The 23,927-nt window shown below is 33.2% G+C and overlaps 1 protein-coding gene across 2 annotated transcripts in view; it reads left to right on the top strand.

Annotated features, from left to right (window-relative positions):
• LOC118190092 (uncharacterized) overlaps positions 1 to 23,927 on the top strand; it is a 239,820-nt gene that overhangs the window by 191,394 nt on the left and 24,499 nt on the right. For both annotated transcript variants that reach the window (XM_035360789.2, XM_035360790.2), the window contains exons 11-13: positions 1,503 to 1,586; positions 7,944 to 8,089; positions 10,085 to 10,199. In XM_035360789.2, the coding sequence (XP_035216680.1) occupies positions 1,503 to 1,586; positions 7,944 to 8,089; positions 10,085 to 10,199 (345 nt within the window). The remainder of the gene's footprint in view (positions 1 to 1,502; positions 1,587 to 7,943; positions 8,090 to 10,084; positions 10,200 to 23,927) is intronic.

The raw sequence follows: 23,927 nt of genomic DNA on the forward strand, positions 1-23,927 counted from the left end.
CCGATACTTGGTCGGGCAGGGTGTCTATTAAGTTGACAATGTCCCTCTGCGGTAAACTGGGCCAAAATGGAGCAATTACAGACTGGGCAAAATGGAGCATGATATCCTGGATTTATACATTAATTCATAAGACTGGGTACATAAGACTGGGCAAAATGGATTTATACATTAATTCATACATTAATTACAATTATTAATATCCCTTAAGATAATATTAGTAATTGTAATTAATGTATGAATTAATGTATAAATTCATTTGGCTTTTATTTAATTTATGCTTCAAATTTAATCAGTTATAACTACCTGACAAACTGAGCGATCTGAAATCAGTTAACTGACTTTTTAATAACTTAAATCTCCATCATATTTTTTCTAATATACACTCTGCTGCAAAAAAATATATACACCCAGAAAGAATTGAACCGCAACTACGAAACTCGGCAGCAGTATAGTCTTCGAGTAGATAAACAAATGATCAAAACACTGGGCCGAAAATAACGTTTTAGTTGCAAGTAGCAATACAAATAATTTGAAAATCAGTAGTTGGGAAAGCAAACTCTGGCAGCTACACAAGCCGATACTTGGTCGGGCAGGGTGTCTATTAAGTTGCCAATGTCCCTCTGCGGTAGACTGGGCCAAAATGGAGCAATTAGTCAGCGAATTGAAATGTAATTGTACACGGCTGAATTTGTGTGCTCAGCATGTCTAAATCTGTTCGATAAGCTACAGGTCTGGAGATCTAGCATGCCAGTCAAGGACATTAACACATTGAAGACATTGTTGAGAAAGTCGTGCTATATGTTGCTGAGCGTTGTCCTGCTAGAAAATAGAACCTGGATGACCTGCTATCATAGGTAGTACGATCGGCTGCAAAATATCGTCAACGTACCTGAGGGCAGTCAGAGTACCTCGCAGCACGACTGAGAAATTTCCCCTTCTTTAAAAGATCTAAACCGTAGATAATTGGTTAATAATAAAAAAGGAGGATGGACTTATTCTCCTGATATACCTAAATAAAAACTGATTATTTCTTTGAAATCTCGCAATCAACGAACCTGTAAGCGGGAAAGTACGATGACTTATAATAGTAATATCAGTTGATAATTTCGAACTTTTGCAGTTTTATTGTAATTTACAAAAATGTTTCTAGCGACATATCGTAATGCCCTACCTCGGTATAAATTCATTTGGCTTTTATTGAAGAACTGTTACTGTTTCATTTTCATCAGATTTTTATTAAAAAAAGTGCGCAAATTTCTAAAATTTACTACAATGTCATTTTTTTATCAACCAATCCTAACGGTGTTTCCTAAATTGCTGAGAATAATTATACGGGCATTCGTAACGCATTGTTTGGAAATTGCTGTGATAAATTTCGTAACTAAACATTAAACTTCAAGGTAAACATAAAACTAAACATTAAACTTCAAGGTAAACATAAAAGTAAACATTAAACTTCAAGGTGAATATTGCATTAATTTTGGTTTTTTTCCTTTTTTCAGGATTATACTACAGTGAATTTAGGAAAAATTTTCTTGGAGACGTCCTCCATGTTACATGCTTTCGAAACCTATTGCGTGAAGCAGGTAAGAAACAGCTGGGTTCAATTACTTTTAATCATAACTTGAACCTCATTGTGAAATTCGTAAACTTAACACTTTATTAGACGTTATTACATACAATATATACGTTGCCTAATAATATAAATTAAATTATTTTTTAATTACATGGTGCGAAGGATTTTTGGTGTTCCTGAATTCTTAAATATTCCTGGCTTACAGAGACCCAACTAATAAAATCCTTGAAATACTGATAATTAATTACTGAACTCTATCTTCAGACTTTTAAAAGTAATTAATGCCTAAAAGATTTTTTTTCAAATTTTTTCGTGTATTTGCGAAAGTATTTAATCAATTCAGCCATTTCGAAAAGTATCTCATCTCGAAAGTACTCCGTGCTGTAATCGAAATAAAATAGCTTTAAACAATTCTTTGAAATTAATTGAGCTTTATAAAATTTAATTTTCTCTGCAAACTCTTTTTGCCGCTTTTTAACGATGGTAGGGATACAACAGTGGATTTGCCAAACCACATTAATATTTAGTTTTAGCTTCTCTTTCACGCACTGTGGCACTATTAGAGTATTTCTCAAACTTCTTTCCCTTAAGATAATATTAATATCTCTGTGAATCAATACATAAAAGTTAGGTATTATCTTTCTCTTTTATATGCTTAAATTTATATGCTTAATATATATGCTTAAATTTCCTTAGGAAAACATTATATTTTCTAGTAGCATCGTATTAACAAAATTAACCTATTGACAAAAAATTTATTAAATTAAACAATTTTTGTACGAAATTCATAAGAAAGATTTTTAACATGCAAAAATTGACCCCTTACTTGTAACCATACGAAAATAAACGTCCGCCGATAACATCGCGGCAAAAACATCACGGACGGAAACGTCGCGGAGAAAACAACGCAAGGCGAAAACGTCGTGCTACAAAACATCGTGGGAGAAAACATCGCAAAAAGAAAACATCGCAGTTCTAAAACATCGTGGTATAAAACATCGTCGTCGAAAATAAAGCAATTAAAAAACTTCGCAGTTTAAAAGCATCGTCGTCGAAAATATCGTGGTAAAAAATAAAGTATCTACAAATCAACGCATGACTATAACATCGCAGACATGCTTTTTTCAGGTTTTAATAATTGTAAATGGATATTCCCATAATGATTTGTGAGCGCAAGATGTAAAGAAGGATAATTTTTACTTTCGCATTTTTTATTAACTAATAAGTTTTTGCTGAAAAAGTAAGAATGAAACTTAAGCATAGAAAATTAAATGCAACTTATAGATTAAACTTTTCATGAAAAATTACCAGTAAAAACTTTATAAAAATGATTTATTAATGGCCTTTGTTAGTTAACTATGTAATTTTTAAATTCTATTAAGTGCTATAAGTTGCAACAGTTTTCTATGCTTAAGTTTCCTTCTTATTTTCTCAGCAAAAATTTATTAGTTAACAAGAAATATGAAAGTAAAAATTAGCCTTCTTTCCATCTTGCGCTCACAAATCATTATGGAAATATCCATTTACAGTTACTAAAGCCTGAAAAAAGCATGTCTGCCATGTTATCGTCATGCGATGATTTGTAGGTACTTTATTTTTTACCACGATATCTTCGACGACGATGTTTTGTACCACGATGTTTTAGAACTGCGATATTTTCTTCCACGATGTTTTGCAGCACGACGTTTTCGCCTTGCGTTGTTTTCTCCGCGATGTTTTCGTCCGTGATGTTATTGCCGCGACGTTTTCGGCTGTAACCAAATAAACAGCCAGTATAGCTAAATTAGGTAATAACTTCTATACTAACTGAAGTTTTGACAATGCTGAAAAGGCATAAAGGAAATGAAGGAAATTTTCAGTAATTTAGTGAAGCTTAATAAAATACTATAATTTTTCAAACTTAGTGAGTTAAGGTAAACTAATAAAATTACAACTATGCAAATCAAACAGGTCTAAAGTTAGTTACGTTTACATGTGATTAACCCATTCTTTACGATCTCTTGCCAAATGGTAGGTTTTTCACACCCTTTGAAAGGGAAGAATAGACTTCAGCCTCTTTCTTTGAAAATAATAATTCATCTCAGTTGATTTAATGAGTTGGTGTAAGTTGCTGAAGTGATAGGGCTTCGAGGCCTTTAAATCAATAATTAATTTTTTAATGAGTCAAGATGAGAGACCCTCCCCCATTTCATAAATTCTTCACTGGATCAAGAGAAATTTCCGTTTGGAAAGCATTATAATAGAATAATGTAATTAAATCCGGAGTGCAAGTAATCTAGGATAAAAACTATCAGCATTTTAACTAATCAGCTAAATAGTAACACTGAATGATTTGTGAAACTCCATTATATCTTATCGTTAAGTCTTCAAGATTTTGCTTACATTACCTCACGGATTAAGATTTTTCAGGTACCAAATAGATATTTTAAATGTTTTCATTAAAATAAAGTTGTATTTTCATCGCAACCATTGCGGTTTATTTTAGAGCGTGTTCATACGTCTTAACTCCTAAAGATTTCAAACCAAACAGAATGACAGGCAGATCATGTAGCTGAATTATTACGAATGTAAGGGTTATTTTAATTTATATGAATAAAATCAAATTTTCTCGAATATTTTACCTAAATATATGCATTTCATATTTTTATATTCTAGGGAAAAAGAAAATTGTCTATGTGTAGGATGTTATATTAAAAGCTAAAACCCCCTTTACACTCCGATGACTGGATTTATATTTCCTAGTTGATATAATTCCTTGGACAATTTAAAACAGCTACAAGCAAAAATTAAGATTTTTCATCTATATTTCGCATAATATGTGCTTCTCATTTGCTCAAAATAAATGCCCAGCTAATCAACTAAATAGCTATAGAGGAACGCTGGTCACAATGTAATACGTACATCAGAATCAAAGTGTTGATATTTTTTCGAAGTCAGAAATCTCCCACTGAATATTGCGCATTTAAGAAAGTAAAAATTTTAAATACTGCTTTCTCATATTAAAAATATAAGATACTTTTAAAGTGTAGGCAAATTCTTAATTAAAAAAAAAAGATTTAAAAAATATTATAAGCAAATTTTGTTCTTTTTTTATATTTCTACAGATAATCTTAAAATCTTTGACTAAAAGCAAAAATGTAGCACTTCAATTAAACCTTTGCTTCAGTCTCTGTTTAACAAATAGATGATTTATGAAATATCCGAGGAAGTTGAGGCATAAAAATAAATTCAAGGTTTATACCTTTTTTCGCCCATAATTTTTCTCTATTTTTACCACCAAATTCTGTTTTAGTTTGAAATTCCTCTAGTAGTTTTTTTATCCTCTTTCTTATCTAGCCACGTGGGGTTAAATCAGAAGTCTAAAAATATCGCGTCAATAATTGAATTTATAAATATTTACAACGAAGTAACAGGATGGAGTTTTAAATAGTTACATCACAAATATTTATAGATGGCAATCGTAGTTGGCACCATCCCTGTGGTAAATTTGGCACCAACGAAACATTTTGCGTTCAATTCATACTTGAGTGAAATTATACTTCATTCATGAGATTCCTATTCATATTTGACAACCTTCATTTCTGGTTACTGCACAAATTTGTTTAACATGCAAGGAATGAAACACTGATGGTTATAATGATTTCTAAATTTCGCTGAAAATGCAAATTTAATTTCGAATACTGGATTATTTTCTATTTTCAGTAGGTCTCAAATTTATCATTACAAAATTTCATAATTTTTAACTCTGAGGTAAATCAGGAAAAGAATAATGCATTCTAAAATATTTAAAGAAAACGCTTTAAGCCTTTAGACAATAAACCGTTTTTTTCTAGTTTCTGCCCCCTCCCTCTCAATAACATTTAATTTCGATAATGAGATATTTTCAGAGTCTATAAAAATAAATTATTCTTCAACTTAGCCAACGTTAAATTTTAAATAAGAAGAGCTTTTATTTCAGTTCTAGAGGCCTATGTAATTTATCTTCAGCAAAATTAGAAGGCGCCAATTACCAAACAACTAAAACTGCATGCAAAACTGTGGTATTTCGTCCTAGCTCCATTCTCGGCAATTAGATGGGACGAGGGTTTTGAGGATTTTCTCCTGTGTCACACAAATGCTGATCAAGTTCTATAAAAAGGCCATCCATGAAGGCACCCAAGCTTATAGGCAGACAGTTGCAGTGTGCTTTGTCCTAAATAAATTAATCAAAATACTAATATAAATACAAAAATAATTTATTCTGAAAACTTCAAATTAGAGTCTTCACTTTAGTACACTTTAGCAATGATTTGACCGTTAAATAAATAAGAAGAATGTTTTTTATTTTTTCCAACTGAAAGATAAAGGCAAAAATCTTTCCTGTTAAGTAAAATTCAGCTTTCAGATAGAACAAAAGAATGATTTCGAGTTTCGGGTGTTTCTTTTTTCTCTTTAACATAAAATGGTATAAGTAAAAGTAATATCTTCAATGGTGGAAAAGCTCTCTGTTGTTTGAATAAAATTTAAAAATGAATTATTTACAGAATATTATAATCTATAGCTTAATACAAAATTAGATTTTTTTTTGACTCGGAGAGCATACCCAAGAAGTAGATTTAGAAATCTTGCAGTTGACATGCTATACGATATTAAAACCCTACTGTAATTATTATACTAACAATATAAAATAGCACTAGCCGCAACATATTACTAAGAAGTGAAAATAAAATTACATCTCAAGCGATTCCCTTTGTTCCGTTGACTCTTTTATAATATGAAATCTAAAGGAACGGTCTTGGAGTACGCTGACTGGGAACAGTTTCTAACCTTTAACAGCATCGTGAAAGAACCGCTATATGAAGGTCAGAAATACGAACAATAACACTCATCCGAAATATGATGAATCCAAGTGAGCAAGATTACATATATTAAATCTGACCAAGCATCTCAGGCCAGAGTATCTAGAGGGAAGGATACCTTCGTGGACGAACTAAGTACGATTCGTATTTACAGCATGTAAATGGAAAACCACGAAAACTCCCATATAACCAAGAAATACAGTGGCTGGGAATCGAATTCGGAATACAATTACTAATGGTTTTCAGCTTTAGCCACTCAGCCATTGAAAGGCTTCCTAAAGAAAAGGAAGAATTTGCATACTTTCAATCCGGAAGAGTTAATATTAATAGTTCAATGAATTTTTTCGCATCATAGGGATAGATTACTATATGACAAGGTCAGTAATTAAACAGAACTTAAGTTTCCCACGTGGACATAATGTCTTGTTGTTATTATTATTACTGTATCGCATATTCTTGAAGTAGAGATTCTTACAAGTGTATGCTGTGGGTTAACCCCCCCTCCGCATCCTTCCTCAGACTGTGTCTCACTTCGATTTTATTAACCTCCTCTCCGTCCGGTTTAAGTATTGCATAGAAACTGTTCCGAAAATCTTTAAAAAAAGTTTTATTTTTTAAATCTCCAAACTAAGAAAAGCTGTTAATCACAAAGGTCCTCCGATGTTTCCCCATTTAATACTCCTTACATTTTATTCAAAGACTTTCGTTTATAAACTTAGTTTTATGTCGTGTGTACCTAATACTTATTATTCAGTACGTACCGGTTCGTAATGGATTAAATGCACACAGACTTGATGCTAGCTTGATGGTTTTTTTCTTTTCAAAAACACTTTACAGTCCTACAATTCTTCACACAAAACTATTAGATCAGTTTTTCTCAGTATGGCAAAGCACAATCAGTAGATATCACATCAAACTACTAAGAACGTTGAATACAAGGTAATACAAAAATCCTCAAATGATTAGCTCATGCAGTGATCTTTCAATCTTCTTAATATTCTGAGCTAAATTTACTCAGTTATGACCTAAATGGAAAGCTGACGCTCCCCCCAGCCTTACGCACACATTAAGTTACATAGGGATTGGACCGAAATTTCGCCATGTTTGGTGACTTTTGGAGATTTCTTGCCAAATATGGTGACAAAAATTAGTCGCCAAAACCATCGTCAGCCTGGATTGGCAAGATAGCCATTTATCTCAATTTTAAATGGACTTAAATCCTGTAAACCTGTTTTTTGGGCGATGCGTCGCACTTTTGAGGACTCATGTTACATTACAAGAGATACTATAACTTACATTACAAGAGATGCTAAAACTTACATCACAAGAGATACTAAAACTTACATTACAAGAGATACTAAAACTTACATTACAAGAGATACTAAAACTTACATTACAAGAGATACTAAAACTTACATTACAAGAGATACTAAAACTTACATTACAAGAGATACTAAAACTTACATATACTTTCTTTAAAATTATTTACATATATAAAAAATTCGTAACATTCATTGTTTATTTTTCAGGCTTCCGCATCAGTTCTTCTTAGTTCCCTGGAAAAAGAAAAGGAATTACTAAGAATTTTCTTACGGGTTTCACAGATGGAGAACACTTTGTTACGCAGGATGAATTTGCCTGCATTTCTAATGGTCCCTGTACAAAGGGTCACGAGGTGCGTAATTTTATTGTCTGATTTTTGGATTTTATTGAAACACTTACACTCCTTTCAGAGGCTATTGTAATAAGTGATCTTTATCGGAGTAAGTTATCAATATTCTGCATCTTGCAATTTTGTTAATAAATTTATTTAAAATACGAAATCACGATTTGATTGATTTACCCAATCTCAAGTATTATTCCTGTTCTAGCATTCTCTTGTGAATACTTTACTTAAGTCATTGATAGTTCAACTTTATTTTTCGTCGTCTGCTTTTGTACTCATCATTATCCATTGTATAACTAAAGTGCTTTTAACTGTTTATCGAATTTTATTAATAGTGAGGTATTTACGTAATGATGCCAAGCATATGAAAGATGTGTGAAATATTTTAAAAGTAGCATATTTAGACATCGCATATAATAGTGTCGCTTCTTGAATACCTGTTAAAAACTATTCTTGTTCAGTGAGAAGTCGCATTTTCTGTTCTCTCAGTATATTTCTACTAAATTAAATAAATTGTGGATCTAGATGGATTAACTTAAAACCTTTTTTTTTTTACTTTGTACATTAAAATTAAAATGTAAAAATTTGGTTATAAGACTTAAAAGGTTAAAACTTAAAAGGTTAATAAGATTATCTCTTTAATATCGTTATCTGTCGCCTTCTGAAATATCCTTAATTTTACAGGATATGAATGAAAATATTCAAGTAGCGTACTTTTACTTTTAAGTGATGATTATTCGTAATGTAATATTTCAAGCAGCTAATAATTTTGACTGATTTTCTCTGATGTATTATTTTGTTAAAAAAATGCAATAGGCTAAGGGAAATATTTCTGATATTTATTCATAAAGAAAGTAATTTGATTACTTAATGATTCTAATTACTTTATAAATAAGTAGGCAGAATTAATTAATAAGTAGGCTGAATATTGTGATTGTATACAGCAGGGATTGTGAATAATACACCGCTAATAGTTCAAAGCAGTTGGAGATTTCCTGAAATTCTAATAAAAACTGTTGTTTTGCAGTGTATCTAGTTTATTGGAAAAAAGCAATCGTCTTTTAAATATAAACCACTTAAGCCTAAATTTTTGTTTATGAGATACATTCTTAAATATCAATTTTATTTGCTTAAATTATAAAAAATTCCCTGTGCCTGTGCAAAAAAAATATTGAGATAATTTACTACAATTTTCTTAGATGCTTTGAACTTTTATAAAGCTGCGGAAATAAAGGTAACACTTGTTTTGAAAATAAGAAAAGTGTAGATTTTATTCTTTAAGAAATACTTCCATCTATTAATTGGAAACAGCATTTTAATTTCAATTTAACTGGAGAAACGCATTGTATGGCATCAAATTAGTGCTTGGTTTGAAGTCTTTAAAAAATGTAGATGGATCTCTAGTTTTCTTTAGTTAAATCAATAGGAAGAGAAATAAGACAGTGGGAAAAACAAGAATTTAATTAAGCACGGTAGATTTTAAATTAACCGTTATCGAAGCGAATATTCTAGAGAACGAACAAGCTAAAGTTGCTTTATTGCCTTTTAATTTCCGATGGTTGTTTATAATGCATTAATACTGCTGATTGTAATGCTACTGATTTTCCCCATAAAACTGATGCCAGATAATCGGTTTCTGAGTTGGTTTTCCGTAGACGTAAAATGCCTCTATTTTATATTTGGACAAGAATGTTAATAAAGTGGTTTGCAATTATTGCACCAGCTCCTGCAGCTGGAGTCTGTACTCAGCACGTCATGTCCAACATGATAACGATTTAACAGGTTTTCCTAGCATCTGTCTAAAATTAAAATAAGATTTATTTTGTTCGTCTATAAGGTATTCTTTTGAGCGACAGCACTATTTTATTTTTTTGAACGCCATTAGCGCTTTCGCTGAAACGTATTCCACTACCGCCATGAAATCTTCCTGCGTAAACACTCATTTCTTGCTAAAAACATCTGTCGTGCACAGCTTTTAAAACAAATTTTTGTAATATATTCTAGGTATCCGTTGCTTCTCAGCCGTTTGCACAAGGTTACGCCTATTCATCATAAAGACAGAAGTGCACTCAAAGAAGCTCAACAGAAGGTCGAACTGCACCTAGAGCACATAAATCAAGTATGTTTACTTCTTGCATTTTTTACTGCTTATCTTTAAAAATATTCTGTGAAACTGGTTGAAAGCTTCTTGAAGTCATAGAAATTTACTTAAATTCGAATTTGAGTTCACTAGGGATATTCGTACACTAATCTTGCATTCCATGATATAATGGATTGTTTAAAAGCCGTGGAAATTAGAAACCTAAAATGAAATTGTTAGTTTTAACTAAATGCTCAAAACGTTCAGTATAAAATAATCAGTACTTTATCATTGTCATAAAAACTGCCTTTCTTTCTCTCTTCGTTATGCAAAATGCTTCGCAAAAGCAAAATATTTCGTCAAAGTTTAATTTTAATAGCCACAACAGAAGCGCGTTTAAGATAAAAGTTAATACAGCCAAATGAATAATAAACACACATTATCTATTAATAAAAAAGTAATTCAAATTGATAGCTAATTGTGCTTATATTTTACCACTTTCTTAAACTACAGATAAGTCTTACCTGCTTCCTGAATTGTCTATGACGGATTCATATATATATGAGGTGTAATTCCATTTTGAAGAGTTTTCCGAAAAGCTGCGTTTATTTAAAGTGTAATAAAATGATGATAAAAATATTTTTTATGAATCTTATATATAATAACAGTTCATATCTATTAGAACCTTTAGGATAAAAACATTACAAATAAAATTTTGGTTCTTACACATATTGTGGAAAGCCTGTTTCAAGCTAATTTTGCTTAAAGTTAAACGTTTAAAAATGAATTACGCTATCATTAATTGTCAATCAAAATTTTTAGAAAGCTGAAATAATGACAAAATATTTCTTGCTTGAAATTTCAACAGTTAGTCAGGAGAGAATTTCATATTACGTTCTAATAATTCTAGCTAAATCAGATTTCCTTGTAAGCTAGAATACTGAAGAACTGTGTAACGACTATTCGCTGAGTTCTTGTAAGTCTAAATAAGGGTTATATTACATTTTATTCCAACTCAAAACAGATTAACAGACGGCCCCTCTTGGACGTACAGTAAGCCTCCACTTGGTCTTTAACTCAAAACAGAAAATATAAAACTTATCGGTACTTTTCCGTTTCGCCGGCGCAAATCTCGCCAAGCAGACTTTATTGGCGACAACACACAGTATACGCATATAAAACGTTAACAAATGTTAGTTCTAAAAATTTTTTTATTTTGAAGGCATAGACATTTTAATATCGTTTAAAATTTTGTAAAAAGCCAAAAAATAAAGACAACAAATTTGTAAAATGTCATTAATTTTAAAATGCTATCTACTTATTAAGTATTATTTAAGAATACTTTAGAATTACTATGCTTTCATGGTTTAACATCCTGATTCGCCGGTTCACATCACGTGATCCCAAGTGATCTCATCTCGCGTAATTTACGCTACAAAAATCTAATTTTCTCAGTAATTATCTACAGTAATTTCAAGTTGAATCTTAATTTGGAATACAAGTTGAAATGCAAGAATTATTTCAATTTGTACGAATAGCTTACTCAGAAATTATGTAAAACCGCAGTGCTTTACTTCGCTAGTGCATTCTCATTAGAATTGATGACTCTTGACTTTGCCTTTTCTATATTTTTGCCTTCGGGTGAGGGGTGTGATTGCATCCTAATTGACTTAATTAATTACCGCGAATGGCCTTAGGGCATAAAATTGAACTATAGTTCGACCGTCTCAAGCGCAACCCTGGTTGGCATTCTGCCAAAACACATAGACTCTTCCAAAAGGAGCGGTATTATTTGCTGCGACGTGAAAGGTCTTCTCTTCTCCGGAAAGAGCTATACTGGAGGGAAAGAAAGTCCCCATCCTTCCACCATATTTTGAGAATAATTCGGTCCGAATGGAGCATGCGTGTTTGCGCTCATGGTCGCGGATGAGGCGGTCGAACTATATCTGGTGAAAATTCTATGCCAGTGTTGAAAAAAAAAATCAATCTGATAAGAAATGGCTGCCACTTGTTTTGAAAATGAGGCGTGAAAAGGTTACCAGGGAGGATATTCCGTTTGGCATCAGTTGTTCCATTATTGGCGACTTTATCGCCTGCGCCGGCAAAATGGAAAAGTACCAACTTAGCTAATGTTAAATAAAGCCAACCATCCGAAGCTCCACAAGATCAACTAGCAAAGTTGACCCTTATTTAATGATTACCGGCGTACAGTAGCAAGTACGTAGAAATAATGTCGTAGAAGAGTAAGCTTAGACTAGCAGCAACAACGTGGCCGAAAGGCTGAACACGCTTGCCCACTTAATCCTGAAAACTCATTCTGGCAGGGATACTTAGGTGGTAAGAAAGGGATTGTTCCCCCCCCCCCCAAAAAAAAAGGCTATTAGAAAATTAAAGTAAACCCTACAACATATTCTTTCAACCGCAGCAGATGCAACTAGAGGATATAGTTATTTAAAACTTTATAGATTAAGATAGACATCATTGTCATAAATTACGTAGGCAAATACAGTGACTGAATCTTAGCTATTGTTTGGACGTAACGAATGGCTTGCGTTACGTCCCAACATGCTGCCATAAATTTATGCTTATGGCCAACTTATGCTGCTGTCATAAACTCTTTCAAATTGGGTAACAAATTGTCACAGCACAGCATCGATCGAAACAATTCCAAGAATATTGCTTCCCGAAGGTAGGTAGCTCGCCTTGGATACCAAGTAGAAGTCCTCTGTCACTCTCATTTTCTGAAGAGGGTTTCATCAGTTGTGTTGCTGAAAAATAACTGTTTGTAATTAGATATTGCTTATTTATTGCTATTTTTATTGTTAAATTCAATATTTCATTATTGAAATAAAAAGCTTTTGTTCGTAGACTGTTATCAGGTCTGGATCTCATTCGTGCGTAACGTAGCTATTTCGTTGTTCTTCGATTAACGTTGAGTGCTTTGCCATAATCGAATAAACCCAAACCAGCCTTAACGCTGAGTATTAAAACTATCATCTAATATTCGAAGCCTCTGCATCTATTTTTTACACTGAAATTCCGCAGAGGGATTTAAATTCAAACAAGGTGTAACAAGGATGAATGTTACAGTTTTAATTACATTTGAATGGACTTTTCTTCTTTGCTATTGATCGATGAATAACAGCTGTGATCTCAATAGCAAGACACCATTGCGCTGGAAAATGCATTATTTCGCAAGCATTTTTAGGCATAAATGAATTTCCTTAAAACCACCTCAACACAAAGCGTATTTTTATTTTATGGTTTATATGTAATATAACTTGTTTCTAGTCCTGTCAGCGATAAGAGCTTCGTAATATTTATTTTTCCTGCCATCGTACATCCATTTTTACGCATCGGTGCAGAAAGCTTCTCTCGGAATACTTTTTTGTAGGATATCCATTCAAAGAGCAGTCAACCACGTTCACAAATGATGTGTGATACGTCCTGCAAAAGGCGGAAGCTGGTATACACAGCGAAAGACCTTGACTTTCCTTAGTTTCTCTAGCTTACTTCTGTATTGCTTTCAGGTGAGAACAATACAAAATTCTCAGATAAATCGAGGCCTTTGGTTTAATAATAGCTGTCGAGGAATTAATGATACTAAAGCAAGATGTCAAATTCTACATATATTAATGCGCAGACTCTTTATACATATATTGGAAAGCAACCAGTAAAAAATAGTTTATTTAAAACTTAACTTTAGGCACAGTCTTTATAATCTCATCCGATCGTATTTATTTATCTATTTATTATTTATGCAGAGTATTATGCCGTGAGTCGTATTTATTATTTATGCAGAGTATTATGCCGTGACTCGTGTCATAATACTCTGCATAGTATCCCAAAAATTTCAGTTGTAATTCTTATTACATGATTACGAATAACTTCTTTCAGTACTGTCAAATAAAAAGCAATCTAAAAAAGAAAAAAAAAAAAAATTCAGCAAAGTCTTGACAGAGTCTCTTAAATAACCGCAGGTCACAAATACCTATTTTCCGAAGTAACTTTATAAATCCAGCTACACATTTATTTAATTTTCAATTAAATTTTAATATTCTATAGAAATTTGTAGCTAGGCTTAGCGATAATAGACTGCCCCACCAAATGAGTACAAATGCTGATAGTCATATAACAGGCGATACAGCAGCTCAGTTGGTGGTAAGTAAGTACTGTCAAATAATGTTGGCCCACCTCTGTATATTTGTGACTGCAAGTAAAAAGTAACTCTTCTGGCAGTAAAATGTTTCATTATTAAAAAAGTCTCACTCTGGCAGTAAAATTCTTCATTATTAAAAAAAAGTCTCTCTTCATTGCTATAAAAACCGCATCGAGTTACTTTGTATATTTTTCAAATTATTAAATTTTTTACTTTTCCTGTTACTTTTGGACCACCCTATATTTTCATAGTACTAATGCTTTCGAAGCAAACACTAAAGTGCAGATTTTATTATTTGTTTAGTTACGAGAGGCTTTATTTATTATCAAATCCTGCAGTAATTGAAGCAACGTAGCATCAACAGACATATAATTTAAAAATAAACAGATCTTCTACATTTCAGTATTTTTTAAAGTAGATCAGATCACACTTGTTTGCTTAGCATAAAAAATTCTTGCTTTTTTCTGATAGTGCTTAATGTCACTTCCTTCCTGCTGTGCTGACGGCTTTACCCGGTAGGCGCTTATCTGGCCTTCGGTTGCGAGCTTGCTGTTAAAGTGAAACGCCTTAGTAACCTCTATAAAGGGGGTCATCGTACTGGGTGATAATACACGTATTGTGATCTCCAAGATCGTGAAGCTAAGCAAGTCATGAACGCCCTTAAATGGCAGACCTTGGCCCTGCAGTATATACCTCTCGCTGTGCAATTTTTCATCTTCGATCATCTACAGAAGTCTATGCGATGACTTTTGTCCCTTTTGGATGATGACATGAAAAAGTTTCTAAATGGCTTGATATACATACTATAAGGGTATTTTTAACTTGTATATGATTGGGGTATTGCACTCCAGCTACGATTTTTCTAATACAGATCTAGTGATCTTCCTAAGCAATATAATATTTTAATTCAACCTTTTGATCGCCTAATACAATAAGCAGGTAAATAACACAATATACTAAACCGATAACAAACAAGAATCTGTACGGAAATGAAATTTTTCTATTCTTTTATTTGAATTATTTCCTTTCAATGATGGAGGGAGGAGAAAAGAAAAGGTACATGAATAATAAAAAAGCTACAAGAATGAAAAATGCAAAAATAGTAAAAAGATATAAGAATGATGGATGCAAGAATGTGTAGCAGAAAGTTAAGTACAAGATGCGTAACCATAGTTTTCGCCTGTCTATAAAAGGTACGAGTAATAAATTTTAAAACTCTGTTAATGTAAGGGTTCTTAGAATTCAAAAACCTATTTCTTTATGAGAAATTAAAAATATGAAAATTAATTGCATTAGTATTTGAAAGTTTCTAAGCATACGGCTATTTTATAAATTAAAACGTAATTTTTAGTATGCTTTGTTGTAATGAATATTAAGGCTTAATGCGTACACATGTGAAATTTTGGCTCTATGTCCCTTTCCTTAGCTGTATCAGACACATTTCCGGACCAGCTAGTAAAGGTGTCTTTAAAAATGAAACTGATTCGTGACGATTAGAAAAATAAATGCTAATCTAAAATGCTCTCTGGCTAAATGAAGTCTGAAACGATTTCTTTGTAGAGCCTTAGTTCTTGTAAAGCGGATATTTTCGTGCCTGCTCTTCATTATTTTATTTGGAACTGACAGCAACATAAGAACGCTGTATTTTTAGAGTTTAGAATGTGCTACGTTTTTATCAGCTGCAATCCTAATCAGTTTTCTCCACCTTACTTAACATGAGACTCAGCATGTAATTACTTCATTTATAGTGATTTCTGGAGTTTTGAGTATTTTTTCTTCAGGAAAATGCGTTGTACAGAATAATTTGCATGCATAAAAGTTTCGCATCAACACAGATTAAAATTTATCGTGACTAAAATCGGTTTTAAACCAAAAATTGCTTGAATAAGACACATATATCTAAGACCAACTTACAAATTTTATCCTAATGACGTTACATGAAGTAATTTTGGTAATTCCGTGCATGCTACTATAATGGTTTAAAAAAATTCTGAGAAATGTTTTTTCAAACAATTTTCATCTAAATATTCTAACCAAAGATAATAAACTTAAAGCTCACTGTTATTTAGTGCTAATGAAGACATTTAGGTTGCCAGTAATTTCGGTAACAGATAATTGTCTTTTAGAGCTAGGAATATTATTTCCTGAAGGCTCCGAATATAAAAAGCTTAATAAAATAATATTTCGATTCCGTTATGAACAGTAAAGGGCAAAACCATGAATACTCCAGAAGAGGTAGCGGACTCATTATGACAGAAAATTTACGCCTGGGAGATAATCCGGCCAACTAGTAGCCAAATAGCTACCTATACAATAGCTACAAATAGTAGCCAAATAGCTACCTATACAATAGTTACAAATAGTAGCCAAATAGCTACCTATACAATAGCTACAAATAGTAGCCAAATAGCTACCTATACAATAGCTACAAATAGTAGCCAAATAGCTACCTATACAATAGCTACAAATAGTAGCCAAATAGCTACCTATACAATAGCTACAAATAGTAGCCAAATAGCTACAAACAGTACATCCTTGATTCTGGTTATCGATCAAACTAGCCGAGTTGCCTGCAAGATGATTTTCGTGTGTGCGCCAGGTGTGTTTTTAGCATTGTATTACGTAAATATAAGACTTTTCCGTAAAATGTTCTGTACAAAAGCGTCCATCCTAACCTATGCCTACAAAAATGGCCGCTAAACACTTCGAATTTGAAAAATCGATGTCTCCCTCAATTTTCACGAGTTTTACCACCGTCTGACACATATATGAGCCAGCTTTCTTTCAGAAAGCTCTTCATTAAGATTATCTCTTCTCGAGCAGGTTATTTTACATAGCAAACTAAAGAACCTGCATAACTTTTCGAATTTTTCAATTTTTAGGGATCTCAGTTACTTTGGTGACTTGACTTCCCCTCTTTGTAGTTATCATGTCACAAAAAAGAAAACTCCCAATTAATTTTTTTGGGTGTGCGTGTAAATGAAATGCAGTTACCCTGTTTTAAAAAAAAAATACATTTTTGTGCCACAGAATCAGTGATCCATTTATTAAAATGCTACAAAAAAATCATTCAACCATTTCATCAACCTTTACAAGACAATTTAAAATTGCCCGTTTCAATATTTATGAAGCTAAAAATTTTTGCTACTTATCTCTTAACATTATTATTGTAGTGTAAGCTCTTAATATTCAACGGGATTCGTGTTTTATTTCATAAAGCAGTTTTACATTTTCCAAATTCTGATTTTCCCAGGAATCACCCATGAAGTTCTTTTTTATATATGGTAAACATAACATTTAAATTTAGCATTAATTTATAATCTAGTTTCTAGCAGGGTTGCTTGATGTTCGTCATAGAGCTTGGTTTTAGAGAAGCTATGAGTTGGCACTCTTCCCAGTATGCATATTTGTTAGTTACAAACTAAAATCAAATGCTTAAGAAAGGATTGAATTGATAACTCCCTGTGGTCAGTTTTACTGATGTATTTCGTGGTCAGTCGCACAGCATTCTAAAACAACTAATTTATAAATAAAAAGTTGCTAAAACACAACTATTATAATGAGCAAGTACAAAATAACAGTCTAATTATTTTAGTTGGTTTATTCTACACTTAATAAACATTAAAATCAGTTTGCATCGTAACTGCGTTTATTCAGCCACTCCGAAAAATTAAATTACTCAAGCATTTGTGTCCTCTATGGGAAAATTAAGCAATCGATATTTTTTTGCAGTAAATATAATATCGGCTTGCATTAATTTAACCGATCAATGAAGTTTCAGATTTGCAGGTTTGTATCATTAGAACTAATTTAATGCAAATCCCATTCTCACATACCTTTTTTACTATAAACTAATCCTCAGAATAATGCTTTTTTATCCATTTAATGTTTAGAAGTCACTTGAATATTTTATACACTTCACGTGGATTTAAAACTTATTCTAATCTTATTTTGCTGTGAAGCAATCACTGTTATACCCTTTATTGCTACCTTTTAATTATGCTAAACCAAAAAATCCCAAGATTCAAAGCAGTGCCAGAATAAACATATGTTTTTGGTGTTAAGGGGGTTCTACTAAGGTATAGCATGGGGAAAGTGTAATTTATGCACAAACTGCGACTGCTATTTAAGCAAATGCTCATGTTTCAAACAATCAAAGTTAAATGCTTAAAATAAATTCTTCGATTCCTTTTGACTTTTATAGTTACGAGCAGTAAACCTTCGAAGAAGCGAAAACATTTGCATAAAACTTTTCCTTGAACTTCAGATGTTGCAAATTTCGACCAAGACAAGAAAATTGTAAAAATACGCTGAAACAATTGTCTCATTCAGTGCTCTACAACAAGCGTTTCTCTTCGTATCCTTTGAACTCAGTCAGCTGGGATTGCCTTGGCAGATTAAGCAAGCACAGGATGAGCCATCGTCACAAAAATTTGCTTCTCGGGATTTTTATAGTTTCAGTGGGTGGAAAGAGAAACCAGATGAAACAAACCACAAATCCTTACTCCCCGCATGGATCTCGGAAATAATGTTTGTGGTGGCATTATTCAAATCCCAGATCGCACAGCTGGTGCCGAAAAGCCATCATTAGCTGTGATTTGCTTAATCGCGACCTATTTTTAAACAGCCGGAGGGAAGAGAGAGTAAAAAGAGTTACTTCGTGTTGTTTAGGAATGTTTCGGATAACATTCACCCTGCACGGGGGAACTTCAATTTCAACAGGAATTTTTAGGCTGCGATTCAGTTTTTAACATTCATCTGCACCTTCATGAGCCAAACTTTGATTTAGAAAAAACGGGGGAGGGAGTGAGAATTACTCAGTGGGACTGGATTAAAATATTAGAGTCTGGAATTTCGCTATGCTCCCACTCCTCATGTGCTCGTGAACAATTTCATGAGATTTTTGTTTTTCAATGATGCAGTTCATGAATTTATTTTTGAATTAAAACTTTTTTCAGTTCTTTCTTCTGAAGTTTTTCAGAACCTTTTTTTTTAAATACCATTAAAGCAAATACATTTCCAATTTAGCAGTGAAAAACGCTTTATTTTGTTAAATTGTTTCCATGATTGATGTAGTAAATATAAGACAAAAATCATAGTAAATTCATTATACATTTTCTTCTTTTATGCAAGTTCGCAGATCTTCAGCGAAGATTTCTATTAACGAACTCACAAAAATTAAGTAAGAAGGATATAATTTTAACTGTGATTCGGTTGAAACGCATGTCATGAAAACCAGAGAAATTAGGAAAATAAATGTATTGTTAGTAGCAAAGTGTGGGAAAGGCAGTTTGATAAAAATATAATTTTTGAAATACATTTAGTATTTTTACAAAAAAAAAAAAAAAAAAAAAACAGTAAAATAACTGAAAATCAACAATAAAAATTAATTTTAACTAAAAAATTTGGGTAGCTGTAAATTTTTTCTCTACAAACTTTGGATGTACTACTATTGAATTATTCACTATATAGTTTTTAATGTATAGTAATACTATGCTAAAAATAATAAAAAGTGTAGGCTCAATTTACGTGTAAGATTTGGCTTCTGAGGAATGGGGATTTAAGCCACATAATTATCTATAAAAACATTTTTCTACGTACATTCATGATTGCTTCATTAAGTGTAGGATAAAAACAGACCGCATGACGTAAAACATCTAATGGACGGTAAAGAATCATATTTAATAGAATTTCAGTTAGCATCCGAATGAGTAATGGCGTTTTTCTGTCATGCAATATTACTGCTATGCATTTTTGTGTCCACCACAGCCATGAAATATTAGCAATATTTTAAAGAATGAAAGGCATTGCTCCTAAATGTACTTGTGAAGTGAACATGGTTGATTTTTTATGGCTTCTGTTTATAGAAACCCAGCGGTAAAGTCGCTGAACAGTAATAGTTCGGTTCAGGGTTCAATTCCTGGCGAACAGGCTGGGCCGCTTTTGTGGCTCTTCCCATGTGTTACGTTCACAGGAGCCAGTTGTCCTAAGAAATTACTCCACGAAGGCCTTCCTCCCTTAGCCAGAGAGGCTTCGAGACCTTTGCCATCATCAACTAAACCAAACCTGTTCATAGGAAAACTAATGATTCCGCAGTGGAACCGGCACTAAAAATGGGATGGAGAACAATTAATCTTCACATCGGTTTGGCCGACTCAATCTCCCCAATCCCAATCCGCCATTAAAGAATGTGCGTGGTATGAGGGAGGTGTAAGGAATTCGGGGGAATTCTTCTTATGCATCTTTGGAGTGTAGCAGTTAATAGATGAAGCTAACAATTTCTGATACAGAGAGTAGCATTTTTTTTTTTTTTTTTTTTTTTTTTTTACGATTTCAGATCACTTTCTTCCTCTCCCTACCCCACCCCCCAAAAAATTAATGAGTCTTCAGTATATCCTGCAGTCGTTCTCTGCGATTGGCCAAGCTAGCTCTGCATGGACCCTTTTTTTTTTTTTTTTTTTTTTTCCGTTGGCGTCATGCATATCCAAATACAAACCAATTCTCCTCAGTAAGTCCCCTATGAAACTTTCTTCCTCAAGCAAGACAGAGTTCCAATACATTGCAATAACTAACTAATCAACTAAGCATGCATTTGATGGCAGAATTTTTGGTTTACAGCGAAAGCATGCGAAGGTTTTTCTGCCTAAAGGAAAGGGATGCCCTTCGCGGAGGGCTCTTTAAAGAAATCGGACAAATATTTTCGTTACGCGGAAAACTGCGAAAAATTCTACGCAGATTTCCCGTTCACAGGGATTTGAACCTAAGTCGAATATCTGTCTTACTTGCTTGGTCTCTTCGGAGCTACATGCGTTGTTATGCCATGCCTATTCTTCTCCCAGTTTTTGATCAACCAGTTTTTGATTTACCAATCCCACGACATTTTCCTTAAGTTCTCATTGCGAAAGCCCAGCAGCAAAATACTGTCCACTTGAAAAATATCTGACACTATAAAAACAAGATAATATATGCGTCTGCTATTCGCAAAATTATCTTGCTCTAAAAGTGTTCTATATGCCGTTAGAAGACGCTTGCTTATATTATTCTGCAGCAATCATCAGCCGAAGAAACTGGTTGAAAAGCACAAATTTAATTTCGAAACAGATATGAGTTGTTTATCTCATGCGTAGAATCTAGAGTGAACTGGTTGTAAAAGTCGAGTACAAATTATTTTAATCCTTACTCCTGGTGGGAAACAAGTAATAAATAAAACATGGGTTAAGAGTTACTACGTTTTAAAAGTAAAACATGGGTTAAGAGTTACTACGTTTTAAAAGTAAAACATCTACTGAGGATGTTTACAGCGTATAAAAACATCCTTCCATGAGTGCTGATTATTTGCTTTAACTGTATGGAATCCATCAACTCTCACTGACATCTCACTAAACAGAGGACAGCATAACAAACTGAGCTTAGGAACGATTTAAAAATACTAGTTCGTACTAAAAGAATCAGTGAAATTGAAAGGAAACTGGAGTTATTGATTTTTTTGGCGGGGGTTTGTTTTGTTTTAACACTAAAAGTAACCGAAAATGTTTTCAGCAAGCAGGATTAAAGATTACTGACTTAAGACAGTCAGACTAAGATACGTTACCTTTCAAAAGACGTATTTGATGACAATTTTCTAAATTAGGGCTAGAAAGGTAGTAGAACCTACTTGAGATACATTAATCACTGTCACGTTAGAAAAAAAATCATCATAAACAGAAAAGTCTGAGTTCTATGGTAGTAAATTAGAGAATCTGAGGAGAAGTTTGTAAAATAGTGATTGAGATTTGCCGAATGACAAGCAGGAAACACTGGTAGTTTATTCCGGATTCAGTTCTAGACAAACGGGCTGGATGCACGGGGTATTCGTGACCCTAGGGTAACATGAGACGAGCCAGTTTTTTATTAAAAAGGATTTTTCACGAAGACATTCCATTTCCTTGGCAAGTAGGTTTTGCGTGCTTTGTTTCAATTAAATACCCACCTACCAATTGAAGGCCTCTGAACATTGGTAAGTTCAACACCGATTTGAAACCAAGCGAATGAGTTGTCTGCATGGACTTTTTTATTGTTCCAGTGTGTAATGTGAATACAAGCCTAGGCCTAGTTTCCCTTAGAAAGTTATACTTGAAGACATCCTCTTACTTCGGCAGATTATCCTTGTGTACTTTCCCGTATTAAAAAAAAAAAAATACAATTAATCAATCATCCATTTGCGGAAGCATCTCTACCTCAGGCAGATAGCCCTCGCTCACTTTACGTTAATCAATTAGCCAATCAACCAAAAATAAAACAGTAAATATTAAACGGTATTAAGTTTTTAAATTAAGGATTTGTTAAGTAAATTCCTTTAAATTTTCTGTTTCAATGGAAAACATTTAGGTTGGTTTGCTTGATTACGGCAAAGCACACTAGGGCTATCGTCTTCGTGGAGGACTTTCTAAGGGAACTGGCTCCTATCTACGTCACACATGAGAAAAACCACGAAAACGCTTATGCAGTAAGCCCGTTCGCCTAGAATCGGACCCAGGTCGAACTACCAGTGTTCAGCGACTTTACTGCTCAGCCACTGGGAAGACTGAAAAGTGTTTAGAATTGTATGAACAACTGAAAGATTTTTTTAAAAAAATCTGACTTTGTAATTAGGCTCATTAAGTATAATTGTGGATGAAAAAAATTTTTTTTTTGGCTTTCTAGATAGTGAAAGGTTCGGGGTTCATGAAATTATATACTATGCTTAATTTTATACATCTGCCCAGCTTTCTTTTGCAATGAATAGTGCCAAATCGAGGTTTCAGATACTACAGCGGGATTTTTTTTTTCATTATAGGTCAATACGCACTAAACATTTTTCTGAAGAAATATATATGCTCCGTTAAATTAAATATGTTGTCCTCTCTTATAACAGCATTCTTGTTCACATGGTAAATAGTATCAATAAGAAAATTTAAAGTGTGTTTCGTTTTGTTCTTCGTTTTATTGCAACAATTAATCTAGGAGATATTATTTGTAATGCCCAGACAAAAATAACCACAATCGAAATAAGCTGATGACAAAAAAAGCTATTCTCTCTTTTTAAGTATCACGTTGTTGTATATATTTCCTGGCTAGAAGTATCAAGTTTAATCTAGAAGTATCAAGTTAATATCTTTCTACAGAATAATAATAATTGGCCCATGTCGTTATGTAACGTAAAAGATCCGAGTTATCTTCCTAAGAGAAAGAATATCTTAACTAAGAACTTTTAAAGAGTGTGTGTGTTTGATTATGGCAAAGCCTCGAGGGCTATCTGCCTAAGGGGAGGGATGCCTTCGTGGATGACTTTCTAAGGGAAACTGACTCGTATACACGTTACACATGGAAAAAACCACGAAAATATCCATGCAGCCAGCCCGTTCGCGGGATTCGAACCTCGTACCGAACTACCAGTGTTCAGCGACTTTACCGCTTGGTCGCTGGTGAGCCAACTTTTAAAGAGAAAGTGGTCTGTAGTTGCTTTTCAAGGAAAAAGTCACTCAAGTCCCAATTAGCCAGCCCGTTCAACCTCAGGGAACCGAATCTGTGATGCACTACAATTATTTAGTGGCTTTAGACATTCGGTCACTTAAGGGACTTCGTTTGCT

This window comes from Stegodyphus dumicola, chromosome X2 (assembly GCF_044657685.1).
Source record: "Stegodyphus dumicola isolate Sdum_Otavi_A_Nest chromosome X2, ASM4465768v1".
Lineage (NCBI taxonomy): Eukaryota > Metazoa > Arthropoda > Arachnida > Araneae > Eresidae > Stegodyphus > Stegodyphus dumicola.